We start from the raw sequence: 17,369 nt of genomic DNA, 5'->3' as shown, positions 1-17,369 counted from the left end.
GGATCATGTGCACCCCTAATTACTTTATAAATGTGTTTTCGTTAATTTAAACCCTTAATTTAATTATTAGTCTATAGTTATAACCCTTCATATGTTTCCGAATAAAATTTCTATTCGAATTTTTTTTCTTTTTCAATTTAGATAATTCACATATTTTTTATTGAAAAATGACAATTTTTTTCATTCTCTTTTTATTAGACGTATGAGTCTTTTTCATAAAAATTTTCAAAAAGATAACAAAAAATATTATATGTCACCCTCTATATAGTGTCTTCAAAAAACAGCCATCAAAATCTATCATGGACCTACATTTTATGAAACACTCCTTGCAAGCCTTTAAACAAATATAAATCTTATGAAATCGTAGACTTAAGTTCATTGATGTATTGAGGTGCTCAGTTTGGACTGCTAGAGGTAATTGAACTTGCAACTTCACAAATGAACCAGGATTGGTCCTCATCAACTTATGGCAATAGTCATAAAGTCTTTTATACTACTCCCTGCAAGTTCCATTAATGTCAACCAACACAATTTGCTTGGCCTGAAATGCTTTTTCTCTTGAAATTTGCATATTCTACTTGTTAAGAGTCCTGCCTTGTATGGTGCCCAACTTCAGTTTTGGACTCTCTTCCACCTTCTTCCTGAAATCTTAGTGGCTTTGACTTTATCACTTTTATGTCAAATACATTGTTACAAAAATAGTGATCATTAACAGTTCTTAGCTACCAACTATCTTCATTTGCCATCTTCACCGCATATACAAAACATTCACACCTATCTTCGCACTTGGCCATCACCCGAACATTGTCTACCATTAAAAATTTCATGTTGCTCATAGTGTGAACAGTATATGATGTTACAATTTTCTTGAATTTCTCTTTTGTTGCATAAAGAATTTCAACCTCCCATTTGTAATTGCTCATATCCTTCGACTCCTTGTGAATGGAAAATTTTCTCTTGCCGCCTTCATCATCCTCACTCGATATCTCCTCTAACTCATCATTGTTCAACCCTTCATCATCGCTTAAACAAGAGCTTGTTCTCTTTCCAATAGCATCCTTTTTCTTTTTCTTTAGTTTCTCAACGACAATCTTACTTTTTTTAGATTTTCTTATGTCTTGGTGCATCTCCCCAAGAGTTATATCAATATCGAATAGCCCATCATCTTCACAATAATCATCTTTACTATCACTATAACAAAGATCAAAATCAACCTCATAATCCGAGTCATTACTGTCATCCTCTTCTTCACTATCCTCCACTTCCATCTCCACACCTTTAGGCCACCACTTCAATAATTTGGGCTTCTCTAATGTTACTTGACCCACTACCAGCATCCATACACTCTTTCTCAATAACCTTACTTCCACCCCTAACATCTAAATAACCAATATCATAAGTCCAAAAAAAAAAACTAATATTATAACAGAAATCATCAGAAACTGAAGTCTTATACACTATATACAAATCAACCACCTTTTTTTCAACTCATATATTTGCCAACAACTTCAACCCTTTTAACCATAACTCAGCATCTTTATACCACAATACCATAATGTTCGCAGCAATGTACCTACTCAGCATCTTTATAGCACAGTATCACAATGTTCTCAGTAATGTACCTAAGCTTTTCAACCACATCACAAGCTTCCATAACACTCCATTTATCGCTGTCACACTAGTTAATCGTTGTCACCTCACCATCAATATACTCAGTTTTACTCTTATCACTACAAAACCTGTCCCCTCCCCTCCGGTGATGAACCCTAACGCTAAAATCATCCATTTTTGCTATTATAGAAAAAATTTCAGAAAAGAGTAACTAATCATTCAAAAAAATAAAGCATGCAAACATGAAATTCTCACAAAAACAAAGTATTGTCAACTAAAACCTTCAATCCCTCACTGCAATAAAACCTAAATAACAATCAAGAGTGAAAAAGAAAGGCCTAAAGCCTAATCGTTCAAACAATGCATTTTCAGAATGAAATGGTTGCCTACCTCATCAGAAACCTTGATCAAAACGACGCTACCTCAACCTCTTACAATGGCTACTTTGTCAATGATCAGTGGTTGCATAGGTGTCTCCCTCGTCTCATAATCTTCGTTCTACTCCTCTCTTCATTGCTGTCTGCTCCTCGCCGGCAATGAAAGTCTCTGCTCCCTTATCCAAGAATGAATGTTGTCACGATTACTTTGTCGCTTAGCCCAGAATCGTCGCTCGATGTCGATGGCGATGTCGCAGCGGATTGAAGAGAATGGTGCGACGTTCTCCTCCCTCCAAATCTGTTCGTGTTTGTGTGACTCTGTTGTCTGGTTTTTGTTTTTTTCATTGCTAAGGAGAAAAAATTTGAAAAATCATTTGAAAAAGGGAAGATAAATAGTTACTCACGCAAGGGTGTTTTGGAAATTTTACTATTCTTATCACATCAGACATTCTATTTTGCCATATCACTAATATCTATTAATAATTTAAATAACGTTAATTAAAAGAGTAGAATTTATGCAAATCAAAATTTTTTAAGATAAAAATTAAAACAAATTGAAGCTTACGAGTATTTTTAAAATCTTTTTTAGTAAATTTCAGGAGAAAAAAATATTTTCTTGTTTTTTTTTTTAAACATTCGGTAAGTATGCCTAAGTAATTGGATTAATCCTTTTCATGTTATACTCTTAACATAGTTTGTTGATGACGAGAAAACCCCGGCTTAGATTACTTTTTTATCCTTTCAGATTCAGACCCTGATAGTCGGTCTCATAAAACACCTCTTTTCTAATTGGCTTTTGCCACATGATTAATATTTAAGGCCAAGACCTTTTTATTTTTTTACTGGATATCATTTTTTAAGAAGATTTTGGGTCTGGATAGTTTTCTTGTTGTTTTAAAAAGTAAACTATAGTTCTTTGGGTACCAAAGGCCCAAAGCCCAGAAGTGAAAGCTGACCATGATCGTACCGGACCAGACCAAGATAAAAAAAGAGACCGGACCGGACGGACCGGTCATTTGTTCCCGCCACGACGCGGGCACCTTACTCCGTTTTCCCGCCAAATCTAAAGCCCTAGCATCGCTGAAAAAGAAGGAACTCCCTAAACTCTTCTAGTCTTCTCCCTCCATCGCCATTTTCTGCTCTCTTCCTTTCTCTCTCATCAGCAAAATGGACTTGAACGAAGAAGTCAGGGCAGCTCACAAGCGAGAATTCGCCGATTTCTTGGACCAAGATGTACAATTCTATCAACACTCTCCAATTTTCCCTCGCCTTTTCTTCTTCTCTTTTTTTCGTTGTTGGGTTGCTGAATGAATCTGAATGAATGAGTGCAGGTAGGGAAGGGAATTTACATGGACGAGATCAAAGCGCTCATCAATCACAAGCGCCGCCGCCTCATCGTCAACATCTCCGATCTTCACAGCTTCCGCGACTTGGGTAACAGGTTTCCACTTCTCTTGCACTACTAAAACTTTCTCTATAACTATACTCACTTCTTAAGTTTCTTTTTTATATATATCTTTTAAAATTATGTATCCATTTTTCTTTTAGGATTCTGAGGAATCCGAGCGAGTATATGCAAGCTTTCTGTGATGCGGTGACTGATGCTGCTCGTGCTATTGATCCCAAGTATTTAAAGGAAGGGGAACAGGTGCTTGTGGGTTTTGAAGGACCTTTCGTTTCTCGCCGAGTCACGCCAAGAGAGCTTCTCTCTGAATTCATTGGTTCTATGGTTTGCGTTGAGGGTATTGTCACCAAATGTAAGCTTACATCCCTCTTTCTTCTCTAAGTTCATTTCTCTTTCATAATAATTGATTAAATCATTACAATCAATTAGAGGTTGTTTTAATTTTGTTAGTGTCTTCAATGTACTGTTTTGCCTTTGGTACAAGTACTCACTTGGTTTTGTCTTTAGGAAGTTGTCCATATTTGTTGTCGTATCCATTTGTCTTTGATTTAAAGTGAATTTATGAACAAACAATCACGATATTGAGAATAATAAAACTCTGTTTTAGCATGCTGGAAGCTAACAACCTAGTTCATTTATAGGTTCGCTTGTAAGGCCAAAGGTTGTCAAAAGTGTTCATTTCTGCCCCACCACTAGACAATTCACCAGTCGAGAATATCGTGATATTACATCCAACATGGGCTTGCCCACAGGGTCTGTTTATCCTACAAGGGTAATCTCAACTCCATCCTGTCCGTTATGATATATAAGTTACCAGCGGATGTTTTTTACTGATTAAATGCTCGTTGTAGGATGAAAGAGGCAACTTGCTGGTGACTGAGTACGGGTTGTGCAAGTACAAAGATCACCAAACCTTGTCCATCCAAGAAGTTCCTGAGAACTCTGCTCCTGGTCAGCTCCCAAGGACCGTGGATGTCATACTAGAGGATGACCTTGTTGATTCTTGCAAGCCTGGAGATCGTGTGGCTGTTGTAGGGATATATAAGGCTCTTCCAGGCAAAACCAAAGGAAGCGTAAATGGAGTATTCAGGTAACTCTAGACTATATACTATTATGATTCCTTTGCGCTCCTTGCATTCCTTAGACATGAGTTTGATTGATTCATATGTATTCAGGACTGTGCTCATAGCCAACAATGTGTCTCTTCTCAACAAAGAGGCTAATGCGCCAATCTACAGTCCTGAAGACCTGAAAAACATAAAGAAGATAGCTGAAAGAGATGATGCATTTGACCTACTTGGTAATTCACTTGCACCTTCTATATATGGGCATTCATGGATTAAGAAGGCTGTGATTTTGTTAATGCTCAGTGGAGTTGAAAAGAACTTGAAGAATGGCACTCACTTGCGAGGGTTAGTTGTTTTTCCTTATCACCTCTGTTGCTGTAGGTTGCATTATATAGCTGTGATTTATATATTCTTATTTTGCATTCATTTCTTGCAATATTCTTTGCATATAAAATTCACAATGCTACTCTGTCTTGCTTCTTTTAGTGACATCAACATGATGATGGTTGGTGATCCCTCTGTCGCCAAGTCTCAACTCCTGAGAGCAATTATGAATATTGCTCCTTTGGCCATATCAACTACGGGTAGGGGTTCTTCTGGGGTTGGTTTGACAGCAGCAGTTACTTCAGATCAAGAAACAGGTAAAGATCCTTCAATACTAATTTCCACATGGAACATATATTGTTACGTTTGCAATGCAAATTATAGTTACTTTTCACCAGGGGAAAGACGCCTGGAAGCTGGGGCAATGGTTCTTGCTGACAGAGGTGTTGTCTGCATTGATGAATTTGACAAGATGAATGATCAAGATCGTGTTGCCATACATGAAGTTATGGAACAACAGACTGTGACTATTGCAAAAGCTGGCATTCATGCATCACTTAATGCACGATGCAGTGTGGTGGCTGCTGCAAATCCCATATATGGAAGTGTAAGTGGCATCCCATTCTTTAATTTGCCATCCAGTTTAAAAATACTAAGTTTTGAACATTTTATGCTGAATGTATGATTTCTTTTAACAAGATGGCTTTTCTGTGTGGTTCTACAGTATGATCGATCACTTACTCCGACAAAAAATATTGGACTTCCAGACTCCTTACTTTCTCGGTTTGATTTACTGTTTATTGTGTTGGATCAAATGGATCCCGATATTGATCGTCATATATCGGAGCATGTCTTGCGTATGCATCGATTTCGACCTGCTACTGATGGAGGTAGATAACCCATTTTCAAATGCTTGATATACATGATTATACTAGTCAACATTTTTATTTAATTTATCTCCCCAAAGCAGGTGGGGCAGCACTTGATGGGAGCTCAAGGTATGGAAGAGAAGACGAAGCAGAGACTGAATCGTCTGTGTTTGTAAAATATAACAGAATGCTGCATGGAAAGAAGACTGAAAGGGGTCGCAAACGTGATACTCTCACGATAAAGTTTCTTAAAAAGTATATCCATTATGCTAAGCATAGGATTCAACCTGAACTTTCTGATGAGGTGACGTGCCCTTTCCGCTTCCCGTTTTCAAAAGCATTACCATCCCGTTATTTTTTGCTCATTTGAAAGCCTGTTTCATCTATATTGCAATTGCCACAAATGAATTCTTCCTCTTAAGACTGATTCTTTAAATGGTGGTTGCGATTATATCCCATCCAATATATTCACGTGTGACTAGATCTGAATTTTATCCACAGGCTTCTGAGCAAATTGCCACAGCATATGCTGAGCTCAGAAGTGCCAACTCAAATGCAAAGGTGAGCATTAGCTGCTAGCCGAAGGCATATCAGTTTTTCTGTTATTGTACAGATGGTTTAAGATTTTATTGATATCTTTTTGGCTTCATGCAGACTGGAGGAACACTTCCTATAACTGCCAGAACGCTAGAAACTATAATACGTCTCTCAACGGCTCATGCCAAATTGAAGTTGAGCCGGCAGGTTTCAAAGTCTGATGTTGATGCTGCTCTAAAGGTTCTTAATTTTGCAATATATCACAAAGAATTAACAGAAATGGAGGAGCGTGAGCTAGAGAGGGAAAAAGAACTTGAGAGAAAGCGTAAGGCGGAACATGATGCTGGTGGAGATGATGGTGCTGATCATGGTCCAAGAACTCGAAGAAGGTGAGCAATGATATACTTTGCATTGTGGAGAAACTCATACTTCCATATTTTAATCCAGAAGCTAAATTATGTCATAAGGGCATTATTGATACCTCGACATTGACGTCTCCTTTCAGTAAATTAGTTGGTTATTAATGAAATATTGAAATCTTGAGACCCTCGTTTTCTTTGTTTCTGTTTGCTAGGTCAACGTCAGATGCCATGGAAGTAGATGATGATACGCCAGCTGCTCAATCTGCTGCCAGTCTCACTCCTGAAAGGTCTCTCAACAACTTTGTTTGAGAAATTATTTATCCTCCGAAGAGATTTTGATATCCCGCTAAATTACTAAATGAAGGAAGAACTATTTTTTTAGCATTTTGGAGGATGTTTAATAAGATCTTTGGGATGTTCTATTAGTATTCTTTTTTTATTATATTTCTCTCTGCGTACATGTTTTTTATATTATGTAACTTTGTCTGCATTGACATGTAGAATCGAAGCGTTTAATTCTCTGTTTGGTCAGCACATGCGTGGCAACCGCCTGGATGTTATATCCATTGCAGACTTAGAGACTGTTATCAAAGGAGCTGATTCCAGTTACAGCTCCCAAGATATATTGGACCTACTAAAGGTATGAGCTTCGTACTTTGTTGTGTCCTGTTTTCCGCATGAACTCCAATACTCCATTATCATTGGGTCTTTTTTGGAATTTCAGAAATTGGAAGATGACAATAGAGTGATGATAGCTGATGGAAGAGTGCATATGATATCATAAGATGTAAGATGGGTTGCACAATCTCTTGTACAAAAATTCTTCTGGCAAGTATGCGATTTCATAGATCAATAGCTTTTTTTTTGTCATTATCAAGATGTATCTGCTCTGTTATTTTATTTATCCAAATATTCTATTCTTATAGCCAGGAAATAAAAAACAAAAATGAGGGTGATGAAAGCATGAGTTTAGATAATTTATTTGAAAGATTCTGACGAGGTTTGCAGCTTTAAAGCTTAATTTTAATTTTAATTTTAACAAACTATGGATTTCAGGGAGAAGAATTTGATGTTCGCATAGTCTGCAGTCGACATGATGGGAGGGATTTTCATTCTCCAGAGTTTGTCCATCTTCCTCTCATTCATAGTAACATTCAACCAAAGGAAAAAATAAATGCAGTGGAGCTTGTAGGAGTCAGAATTTTATGTAATCGACCATGAAGATTGTTGTTAACCTTAATTTATTTTTTGTTTTTTGGGTAGTTCTCTGTTCATATTAAGGCACCATAATGCCTGATTATCTATTTCAGTTCGGGCAAGTGGTCTCACTAGAGCATTTCTCTGGTCACCCACTAGCTTAAAACCGCACTCTAAAGCAATCGACATTTTATCTTTTGTTGCTGCGCTGTACATTATCGTGATTCGTGAAACTAAATTTCCATTTTCTACGCTAATATTACCAGGGTTTACATGGATTGGAATTTGGAATAGAGTAGGGAGGGACAAGATCCTGCACACAACTTTCTCGGTGTGTTTAGTCTAGTGTTGTTCTGCAAAGATAGTTCAGCATTTTCATTTTTCTCTTACTATACTAAAACCGCAAAATACCAACCTTTCCTTGTAAGAGTTCTTATCTGTAATTTAAGAGTAAAATATAATTTTTGTCCTTAACATTTGAAATAAGTTTTAAAGTTGTCTTTAATGTTTAAATCGTCATGTTAACATTGAATATATTATGAAACGTTAGGGATTTAAATAAAACGATTAGACTTATTCCAAACGTTGGGGGACTAAAACGATACTTTATTCGTAATTTAGTGTGAATGATAAAGTAAATATGCAAAAGGATGTCATAATTATAGATGCTGTTTGAAATCTCAATGCCTCAAATTTCCACAAAAGAAAAATAGTCGCATTAAATTTTTTTCCCCAAAAGATCACATAAACACCCTAAATTCAATGTGTGCGGAGCACAGTGACTGACATTGCTTGCCCCAGTATCAAGAGTTTACTTATCGAACTCCCATATAACCCCTCCATCCTCTGCAGCAACAAAAAACAAATTTTACGGTAAGAATTTCCAATATAAAGTTGAAACTAAGAACATAGTCACTGGTTTCCAAACAATCAAAAGAGAAGAGTGCAAGAATACCTTTAACTTTCTTTTCAATCCAGGCCTCCACTAGCATTCCAGCACCTACTCCACCAGCAATGCATATGCTGCAGAAGCCGAACGCCTTCCATAATGGCCATCGTGGAAGAAAATAGTATTCCGGGATTTGCCTAACTTTCTTGGGGAGCCGTTTCTTCAAGGCCGGTTTAGCACTAGGATTCTGCTGCATCTCACCACCAACAGCTTTCCAATCCACTCCTTTGAAGGGATCCTTTGCTTCTTCACTCCCCATAACAGCTCAATTATAAGGCTTATAGCTCTAACCTGATTTAGTCGGCATAAATTATGTTAGTTATGGATAAAAACACACGAATGAAAGAAACAGCAGCCACGATTTTTCATAAAAACCGCATCTGGGTTCAAGGTGTAGCAATGGTTCCTTGATGCACCAATCATTATAAAGTGTGCTTGGATAAAGAATTTTTAAAGTTTTACAGAATTTTAAATGCTATTAAATTTAATTCATCAGTTAAACTTGCTCATCTACAAAATTTCCCGAAAATTAAACCTAGTAAAGGTAAGCAGGGAGAAAACTATAAAATTCAACGAACTCATATTTCTTCTAGGCATTTAATCAAACACCTTCGTTGCACAACCTAAACATTCCTTCCACACAACCCCTTCAAGCTACATATTTGAACTATCAATCATTCCTTTGATCAAACCAAGAACCATCATACTTGTGCGCCAATTTCGAGGAAGGAGTTCACATTCGGCATATTCAGAATCGTAGGAGAATCCCATTAAAACCCATTATTAATAGAATGCAATAGTGTTAGTTTTAGTTCAGGATCATAGAGACGGCAAAATATCAACCCAACCCGCTTGATACTGAATTCAAAGAACTTGCTTTATTAAACAGAAGAGTGAGAGAAATACCTGAGACTCCTCCAGAGATGTCAGTTTCAGAAGAAGCAGCAAAGGTGACGAAGGAGCTCGTCACCGAGAAATAGGGGTGAAATTGCAATATTGCAATTTTGGAGTTGTCAAAAGTGGATACTGGATAGTGCTACACGCATACTAACCCGGTTTATTTGTCTGGCTTAGTGAACCAAACCGGTTAAAACTTAAAAAGCGTCGTTAACGAAATTAGCGCGAAGGAAACCCTAGCAATTGAAATTCCCAAAACGGAGAAATCAGAAAACCCTAAATCACTCCGAATTAGGTAGTGGAATGGGGGAAGAAGGGAACGGGAAGAAGAGGATGGTGGTTGAGTCGCTGGGATGGCTAACGGAATCGTCGATAATGCCGAAGAAGCACCGCGCCATAGAGGGCGTGGGTGCGTCGTCGATGATGGAGTTGAAGGCCGAGCTCTACAAGTCTCAGGAAGATTCCAAGAAGTCTAGGGAACTCGCCGGTCCCGACGCCGAGTACCAACGCGCCAAGAGCAAGATCGCTCCCAAAGATTCCTTCTCCGCCAAGAATTCTGGTGTTGAAGCACGCGATCACAAGTATGTTACCGAAATTTCTTCCATTTTCTGCTTAATTAGATGTTAATCCGATTGGTTTATTTCAATTAATTAATTTGAAATTTGATGATAATTCCGTTGTGTCTTGATTTGAATGTTTTATTTTCCGATGTTATGAATTGTCATGTCCGTTGAAATTGGCACCGGCTAGCTTTCGTGAGAATTTTTATTGAAATTTTGTGGCTAATGATGATTTATTCTGGATGTAATGATTTGGCTTTCATTTTTTGTTTTCGCAGTCTAACTTGATTCTTTGATGTTTCTGTTGTTGTAATATGTTGCATTCTGTTATTGTGAGCTAAAGTCTGGATGCTGATTTTGCAGGGATAAACTTGAGTTAAAAGCGGTTAATGATGGATCAGTGAGCTATGCAGCGCTGGAGAGGAAGGCCGAGCTGTATGAAAAGTTGGTTAGAGGTGAGCTGTCTGATGAAGAGGATCAAGAGAAGTATTGTGTAGATTTTTTCCGTAAGGGTATTGAGCAGGATGAGTTGCCACAGCTGGAAAATCGTGATGCCGCTGAGACTGTGCTGCGAGAAAATGAAGTTGCTGATAATGATGCTTCTGTGATGTTTGATGTGAAAAAGGTTGGGCTGGGGCGAACAGTTGGAGCTGTCGATAATGCTGAGCATAAGCGCAATATCTGGTATGGGATTGATCCTTTTCTTTTTATATAAATAAATGTTGGAGTGATTTGTTTTCTGAAAAGGCCTTTTTTATTTGGATTTAGTGGTTAGGAAGGATGGGTTAATGCAAAGCTTTTAAATCTGTTTGGCAATAGTGGTGAAAATGGTAGTGTTGAGTCTTCAGCTGTTCGAATCAGGAATGAGAACTGAGAAACCCAAATCTAATCATATACTGGGATTCTTGTGAAATTCTCTGCATTCTTTAGGTTGAGCTTTGGATTTTGGAGGAAGTAGTTACAAACTTACAATAAGTGAAGCTGATATTGTTTACCCTTCTTTAGCACATCCTCTTTGTGGCTTACTGGCTTTCATAAGGGCAAGTTGTTGAATGGTGTCCAGTTCAATTGCTGGATTGAGTTAACTATTATGTTGGCAAGTATTATAATAATAACACATGCCTCAACCATAATATGGTAAATACTTTACTTGAAGTAAAGTAATTATTCATTCTATTATGATCTTCTGGAATAACTTAAGTATAGGAACCTCTAAGAAGGCAACCATGAAAATGTCCATTCTATCCTTTTTGGAGGAAGTCAAGAGGGGAACATAGGCTGCTTCTATGTTTCGATTTCCACTGTGATTTTTACTGTTTAACATCGTGAATCTATGCTAATCCAATTGCTTTAATGATTTTTGCTTTGCAGGGAAGTTCATGAAGAAGCTAATCGAGCAAGAGAAAAGGCCTCTGAAATCAAACATCGCAGACAGGAGCAAGTAGCTGCTCATCGTGAGAAACTGAAACAAGCATATCTTCGGAAGAAGCTGGAGCAACTGAAAGCCACAACCAAAGGACTTGGATCTGACGTAAAGAACACATGATGACTACACCAAGTGCTAAAATAATTTATGATGAATCGGTGTCTGGGAAGCTAGATTTTTTGTTCCGAAGAAGGGCATGTGGAATTGAATGTTAAGCAGACCAAAAGCTCTTCATCATGAGGAATTTTTGTCCTTTTTTATGTCGAAAATCATTAGTTCCAACAAACAAACAAAAACTAGAAAGTGAGGATACAGGATAAAGGGAAAAGGGTTGGCAAAAGAACCAGAATGTGTTACTCCCATGTTGTACATAATGTAGTTTGGTCATTGTTGTTTACATGAAATATTGAATTTCGATTGAAGGTAAGAAAAGTGTAAAACAGTTAAAACAAGGGAAAATATTGGTTGTCATTCTCTTAATATCTTTGTGCCTCAGGCATGTTGCCAAATATCAATATTCTTATTTAATCTCCATTTTTGTCGTTAAATACTCAAATTGTTAAAAGCAAAACTACGGCATTCCCTAACTCGCGATGATCCTACATTGACCTGTTTCAGTGGACATTTCCAGAGAGAAAAAAAATTGACCTAGTTTTGGCTCTTAGGCAGATTGTTCGATGACTGGGAAGCATAATAAATTGATATATTCGGGGTCGAAAGAACAAAAAAATGGTTGAATACTCTCAATACTCAAGTAATGTAATGTTGGTCCAAGCAACTAGCATCTAATAGAAATTGTCTTGGAAGGAAGTGGAAGATAAGTTACAATTTAAATGAGGAAAAACTGACGGAAAAGAAAAAAACTATGCATAAATGTCAGAAGTGGGATTTGAACCCACGCCCTCTTTCGAAGACCAGAACTTGAGTCTGGCGCCTTAGACCACTCGGCCATCCTGACGTCGATGTTGTTAGTGGTAAATTCTTTAATTATAGCCAAAAATATTAATTGACTAACTATTGAAGACATCTTGTGTAGAATCCCTGGGTTTTATTTTTATATGTATATATACTATATCCGGCACTGCAATTTGGTAACAGTGTCTCTTACTATATTTTATTATCTCCTAAGCTTCATTCATTAGAAGTTAGAACTTTTTTCCCCTGTTGATTGGTATTTATTAATCACTCATAAGACATAAAGAATTATCCTGACCATTGTTTTTTATCTGTTAAGATCCTTTTTGCCAGCAAAAGAGGCTCAGATTACCTAACACGTTGTTCCCACAAATTTATAAAGCACCCTCCTCAATAATTTGAAGTGTAATAAGGGCAACATAAACTCACACCAAGCTACGTGTAGCATTGTTTTTGCATCACTTGCACGAGCAGCATACTTTTTAAATGATTTATCTTTGTTACTTTAAGACAAAGTTTCTATATATTTTGCATATTTTACTATTGACAACCCTGCAATCTTATTAGCATGCTTAATAATGCTTATGATTCAAATGCTTATTAACCCCAACACATTCAAATCATTATGTTTACTGTCAAAGCTGCACATTACAGCTTAAAGTTGCTAACTTGTCTAAAATATCAACAATAAAAGGAGTTGTAGTTTTGCAATTTCATTTGCCATCTCAACTATTTGAAAGACAAGTTAGCATCACTTCACTTGAAGTTCTTTGATCAAGTGAGCGAGCTAACTGAAAAGATGGAAGCTTTCAGGGTTGCCGTAGTTTTCACTATTTATGTTATGGCTATGTTGTTTCTGGTTTGTGCTCATTGTGGGGTGGCGGAGCGTGTAGTTGAAGATGTCACTGCCATTCCCCCAACACCGATGGAAAGCGCAGGAGTGTATCACAGTGCTGAAGCTGCTCTTGGTGTTGCAGCTTTTGCAGTTGCTTGGTTCATCTAAACCTGGTAATCTGTTGGTTGAGAGATTAGACAATGGCATGCTTTGATTCTTTTATTTTCATTAGGTTTGTGTAAGGAGAGTTGGAACATGTATTTCATCTAAATATTGTGATTTGACATTTAAATTATGTACCTGTCAAGTGTCCCATCAATGCTAATATTTACTTCAAGAAACTCCAAAGAATCTAAATCTGGAAAATGTTGGATAAAGAGTACTCAAAGTGAATTCTTTACTATCAATGATTCCGCCCTAACTCATACACAGTAAAACAAAAATATATTTCTAAATATATACACATATCATTCTTCCACACCAATTAGATGAAGCAACAAACGTGGGAAGAGATGACAGTAAGACATGATATTTGTTACAAGAAAGCAAAAGAACCCCAAAACTAAATCGCCAGTCTGCAATATTGAGAAGTCATTGCTGTCATATGGAACCAAAAAGATCATGATACGAGCGCTTAGGAGCATCAGGGCGAGCCACTATCTCCACAACTTTATAAGATGCCTCAGGATAAGCCAATGCCTCCACAGCTACCTCTGCAACTTGATCTCTGGATATGGAACCCTCAGAAAGAGTATCCTGATACAAAGAAAATCAATTCTTTTTTTTTTTCCAAAATGGTTCTACAACTAGACTAAGATTACCTTGTGGAAATGCAATAGAAGGTCAGAAGTGTAGTCAATACCTCTGGTTCCATAACAACGTTTCCAGAAGGAGGATCGTTTTTCAAACCACCAGGTCTAATTATCGTGTAATTTATGCCGGATTTCCTGATATATTGTTCTGCTTGTAGTTTTGCTACTAAGGTGAGTCCAAAAACATTGAGAAAGATATAAGCTGGATTAAGTAGCTGTCCCATTGCTGCTCCATTGACTAAGATGGAACTGATAAGAATGAATCTGTTAACATTACGTTTCCTGCATGCTTCGACTAGGTTTACTGTGCCAAAATTGTCAACCTGAAAAACGTGGACTTTGGTTATATGACAGCACTGCATAATCCACCCTTCCTACAATTTCTTTTGCTTTAATGGTGAATTAACTTTGTAATTCAGTTATTGTTCTCATGAATTCATCTTGTTTACACGGGACAAACAGTCATAATATTTCCAACAATGGATGCAGTGTGGGAATCCCCATACATTGCAACTCAAAGAAGGGAATCCAATATCATGTCACTTTACTAAAACAAGAGGCACAGCATGAAATTAAAGTGCAGAAAACATACATGGAAAAGCTAAATCCAGCTGCTTTCACACGATTGAAGGAAACACATCACAAATTTGTTGTATACTATAATGTACCCACTTTCTAGTACATACAGAACCAGCTTCTCCAGAACTTTTAGCATCATAGATTCAGAATTAACGAATGTGCTTGCACCAATGATCACCTTGAGTTCACATAATCAAAATTTCTACTTGACCAAATCGAGACCAGTAATCAATATAAGCTAATACTAAAAATGAAGGGCACTAACATAACAACAAGGTTATTCATTCAACTACTACATTATCAAAATGACAAACCTTCCATGGAGCAAGCAAATCCCAACCTGGCCGAAATCCCGTGGCGCATACTACTGCATCCGAATCATCACCAATTGCTTCAGCTAGCTTGTCAGAACCTTCTGTGACATCCGCTTTTACCTGCACACAAACTCACTCATTAACTCATGATACAACTAGTCTTAGTGGCGTAGCTACATTTGAGTTACCTAATCAGTGAATATAGTTGTACATTAACCCTAAATGGCCACTGTGACTAAAAATTGAACTGAATTATAAGATCTTGATATGAACATTGGTTCAACTAGAGACTAGTTTTAGTGTGTCACACCCTATAATACACAAAACATCATCTTTACTCATGTATTCATGTACCTATATCAAATACTGTTACTTTAAATTTCTTAAATTTTCTGAGAAATAGAAAAAAAAGCTTACAAATTGAAGAGAGGGGTTGTTAGAGGAAAGTGAGGCCCTGGCCTTGTCTAAGTCTCTAACCCCAGCCTTGACAGAAAAACCCTTTTTGAGCAACTGCTCAACGATCCTCTTCCCAGTGCTTCCAGAGGCTCCAGCAACAAAGATCTTCTTCTTCTTCACATTCAAATCCTCTTGTTCTTCCACTTGCTCTGTGATCTCACTGGCTTCCATCTTGGCGAAATTGACAAGTGAAAGAGATTTGGGTGCAGTAGAGTTGAGAAGGAGTGTGTGGAAATTTGGATATCTTAGAAAAAGAGGAGCAGCCATTGACACTGCTGCCACTCACAAACATGCATTAGTCACTCCCCGTCTTCTGTAATTTGCAAATCAGGCGCTACAAATCTGCCACGTACTCCACATTATTACGAGTAATCTCATAACCACACTTTTCAATTCTTTCTGGAACTAGAAATTTTTAGTTTTTAGATGAGAATAAAAAAATTATACTATTGGAGTTATCATTTTTTAATAATTTATTGTATTTTTTATTTTTTATTTTTTAAAATAAATTTTTTATTAATTTTATAATATTTATGAATTAATATTTAAATTTTATTTAATTTATTTTTTATATAAATTTTAATTTTTTAAAATAATTTATTTTTATATTTTTAAATTAAATATTAATTTTTTAATTTTTTTAATAATAAGTACTATCTTTTAGGCTAGTTTTTAGGAAATGATAATGTTAGTTTTTAAAAAAATATTTGAGTAGTTTTTTGACGGTGAAAACTCAGGTGCAGTCGACTTTACATGAAGTTGATAGTTAAAAGCCGTTAGATAAAAATTTAGTCAAATCAATCAAATTATCTAACGACTCTCAGTTATCAACTTCACGTGAAGTCGACTGCACCTGAGTTTCCATCTTTTTTCAAACCTCCTTTAAAAACAAAAAAATAATTTCTTAGTTATGCACCTGCACGCACGAATACGATTATCAAGTTTCTTGTTTAGGGAAATATAGGGTACAGATGTTGTTTTAAATATGTGCTTGTGCGGCAAAACCCAAACCACACATTCTAAAACCACACTTTTTACTTAAAACCGTAACTCTTCACAAAGAAAAGCGTCACCTAATGGAAAAAAGTAAATTAGAAGATTTAAGAGAAGAAATAATTAAGTTATCAAAATTAATAGATCAAAAACTAATGATTTTAACCAATGTTAATTGTAATGACACTGAATTCTTAAAATCAATACAAAATGATTTTTCTCAAAATCTTTATTTTACTATAAATTTTATTGAAGGACTTCAAAAACCTGAAAAAACATATTTTTCACACGTGATTTCTAAAAAATGCTACCATGGAAATGATTCCCCACATCTTTATCATACTTTTAACCCACAATTAAATTCTATAGTAGATATGCTTGAAGAAATATTAGTATCTATAAAATTTCAAAGAAATAAGGAAAAAGAGAATCCCAAAGAAAAAAAATTCAAAATATAATCAACATAACAGACTTAAAAGTAAAACCACCATTGAAATTATGAATATTGAAGAAAAATTAGAAGAAGTTACAATGCTTTTTAAACAATTAAAAATGGCTCAAGAAAATAATATTATGGAACATGGTTTTCAAATAGAAGAAGAATTAGTAAATTCTGAAAATATAGAAAATGAAGAACACATCCTAGATTATTCAAGTGACGAAGAACCAGCTATTCCAATACAAGTAAAAAATGAAGCTGGAACATCTAAGGATAATCAATCTCAATTTAAATGGAAAACAGGTTTTGATCATTATGCTTTTAAAAAAGGGTTTATAAATAAAGATTCAAAATATACAAAAATACCATCAAAATACGTTCCTAAAATCCATGAAATGGAAGGAGAAAGAATGCTCGATTTAGACTGCAAAAAGAATGAAAAAGA

The 17,369-nt window shown here is 36.2% G+C and overlaps 4 protein-coding genes and 1 non-coding gene across 7 annotated transcripts; 2 read left to right on the top strand and 3 right to left on the bottom strand.

Moving 5' to 3' along the window:
• Positions 1-2,832: 2,832 nt before the first annotated feature.
• Positions 2,833-8,006, top strand: LOC112792391 (DNA replication licensing factor MCM3). Of its 3 annotated transcripts, none has more exons than XM_025835612.3 (16): positions 2,833-3,221; positions 3,320-3,429; positions 3,537-3,745; positions 4,035-4,165; positions 4,245-4,483; positions 4,569-4,805; positions 4,947-5,101; positions 5,183-5,391; positions 5,509-5,674; positions 5,755-5,957; positions 6,155-6,214; positions 6,308-6,579; positions 6,765-6,839; positions 7,054-7,192; positions 7,277-7,339; positions 7,609-8,006. In XM_025835612.3, exons 1-15 carry the CDS (start codon positions 3,156-3,158, stop codon positions 7,334-7,336), a joined length of 2,331 nt encoding a protein of 776 aa, XP_025691397.1. In that variant the 5' UTR covers positions 2,833-3,155; the 3' UTR covers positions 7,337-7,339; positions 7,609-8,006. The 3 variants fall into 3 exon arrangements, with proteins under 3 accessions (XP_025691397.1, XP_025691396.1, XP_025691398.1); XM_025835611.3 differs by having other exon boundaries at positions 7,277-7,380; XM_025835613.3 differs by having other exon boundaries at positions 7,277-7,384.
• A 328-nt stretch (positions 8,007-8,334) lies between these two features.
• LOC112792390 (uncharacterized) lies at positions 8,335-9,753 on the bottom strand. Its single transcript, XM_025835610.3, has 3 exons — positions 9,605-9,753; positions 8,705-8,989; positions 8,335-8,595 (listed from the first exon to the last, which is right to left on the bottom strand). The coding sequence occupies exons 2-3, from the start codon at positions 8,955-8,957 to the stop codon at positions 8,561-8,563; spliced, it is 288 nt and encodes a 95-aa protein (XP_025691395.1). The 5' UTR covers positions 8,958-8,989; positions 9,605-9,753; the 3' UTR covers positions 8,335-8,560.
• A 6-nt stretch (positions 9,754-9,759) lies between these two features.
• On the top strand, positions 9,760-12,090 carry LOC112792389 (uncharacterized protein At4g18257). The gene is made up of 3 exons (XM_025835609.2): positions 9,760-10,176; positions 10,519-10,839; positions 11,527-12,090. The coding sequence occupies exons 1-3, from the start codon at positions 9,899-9,901 to the stop codon at positions 11,699-11,701; spliced, it is 774 nt and encodes a 257-aa protein (XP_025691394.1). The 5' UTR covers positions 9,760-9,898; the 3' UTR covers positions 11,702-12,090.
• Positions 12,091-12,455: 365 nt separating this feature from the next.
• TRNAL-CAA (transfer RNA leucine (anticodon CAA)) lies at positions 12,456-12,539 on the bottom strand. The gene has a single exon. It is a non-coding gene; the product is annotated as a tRNA-Leu (tRNA).
• A 1,160-nt stretch (positions 12,540-13,699) lies between these two features.
• LOC112792388 (uncharacterized protein At2g34460, chloroplastic) lies at positions 13,700-15,899 on the bottom strand. Its single transcript, XM_025835608.3, has 4 exons — positions 15,454-15,899; positions 15,037-15,156; positions 14,194-14,466; positions 13,700-14,087 (listed from the first exon to the last, which is right to left on the bottom strand). The coding sequence occupies exons 1-4, from the start codon at positions 15,757-15,759 to the stop codon at positions 13,932-13,934; spliced, it is 855 nt and encodes a 284-aa protein (XP_025691393.1). The 5' UTR covers positions 15,760-15,899; the 3' UTR covers positions 13,700-13,931.
• Between the last annotated feature and the right edge of the window lie 1,470 nt (positions 15,900-17,369).

This window comes from Arachis hypogaea, chromosome 13 (assembly GCF_003086295.3).
Source record: "Arachis hypogaea cultivar Tifrunner chromosome 13, arahy.Tifrunner.gnm2.J5K5, whole genome shotgun sequence".
Lineage (NCBI taxonomy): Eukaryota > Viridiplantae > Streptophyta > Magnoliopsida > Fabales > Fabaceae > Arachis > Arachis hypogaea.
This window is presented reverse-complemented; position numbering and strand designations above follow the sequence as displayed.

Coding starts and splice junctions, on each gene's coding strand:
- LOC112792391 (XM_025835612.3), top strand. CDS start 3,156: ATGGACTTGAACGAAGAAGTCAGGGCAGCTCACAAGCGAGAATTCGCC. Junction 5,392..5,508: donor CAAATCCCATATATGGAAGT/GTAAGTGGCATC, acceptor GTGGTTCTACAG/TATGATCGATCACTTACTCC. Junction 5,958..6,154: donor AACCTGAACTTTCTGATGAG/GTGACGTGCCCT, acceptor TTTTATCCACAG/GCTTCTGAGCAAATTGCCAC.
- LOC112792390 (XM_025835610.3), bottom strand. CDS start 8,957: ATGGGGAGTGAAGAAGCAAAGGATCCCTTCAAAGGAGTGGATTGGAAA. Junction 8,596..8,704: donor GATTGAAAAGAAAGTTAAAG/GTATTCTTGCAC, acceptor TTGTTGCTGCAG/AGGATGGAGGGGTTATATGG.
- LOC112792389 (XM_025835609.2), top strand. CDS start 9,899: ATGGGGGAAGAAGGGAACGGGAAGAAGAGGATGGTGGTTGAGTCGCTG. Junction 10,177..10,518: donor GTTGAAGCACGCGATCACAA/GTATGTTACCGA, acceptor CTGATTTTGCAG/GGATAAACTTGAGTTAAAAG. Junction 10,840..11,526: donor GAGCATAAGCGCAATATCTG/GTATGGGATTGA, acceptor TTTGCTTTGCAG/GGAAGTTCATGAAGAAGCTA.
- LOC112792388 (XM_025835608.3), bottom strand. CDS start 15,759: ATGGCTGCTCCTCTTTTTCTAAGATATCCAAATTTCCACACACTCCTT. Junction 14,467..15,036: donor ATTTGCTTGCTCCATGGAAG/GTTTGTCATTTT, acceptor CACGTTTTTCAG/GTTGACAATTTTGGCACAGT. Junction 14,088..14,193: donor ACGTTGTTATGGAACCAGAG/GTATTGACTACA, acceptor TCTTTGTATCAG/GATACTCTTTCTGAGGGTTC.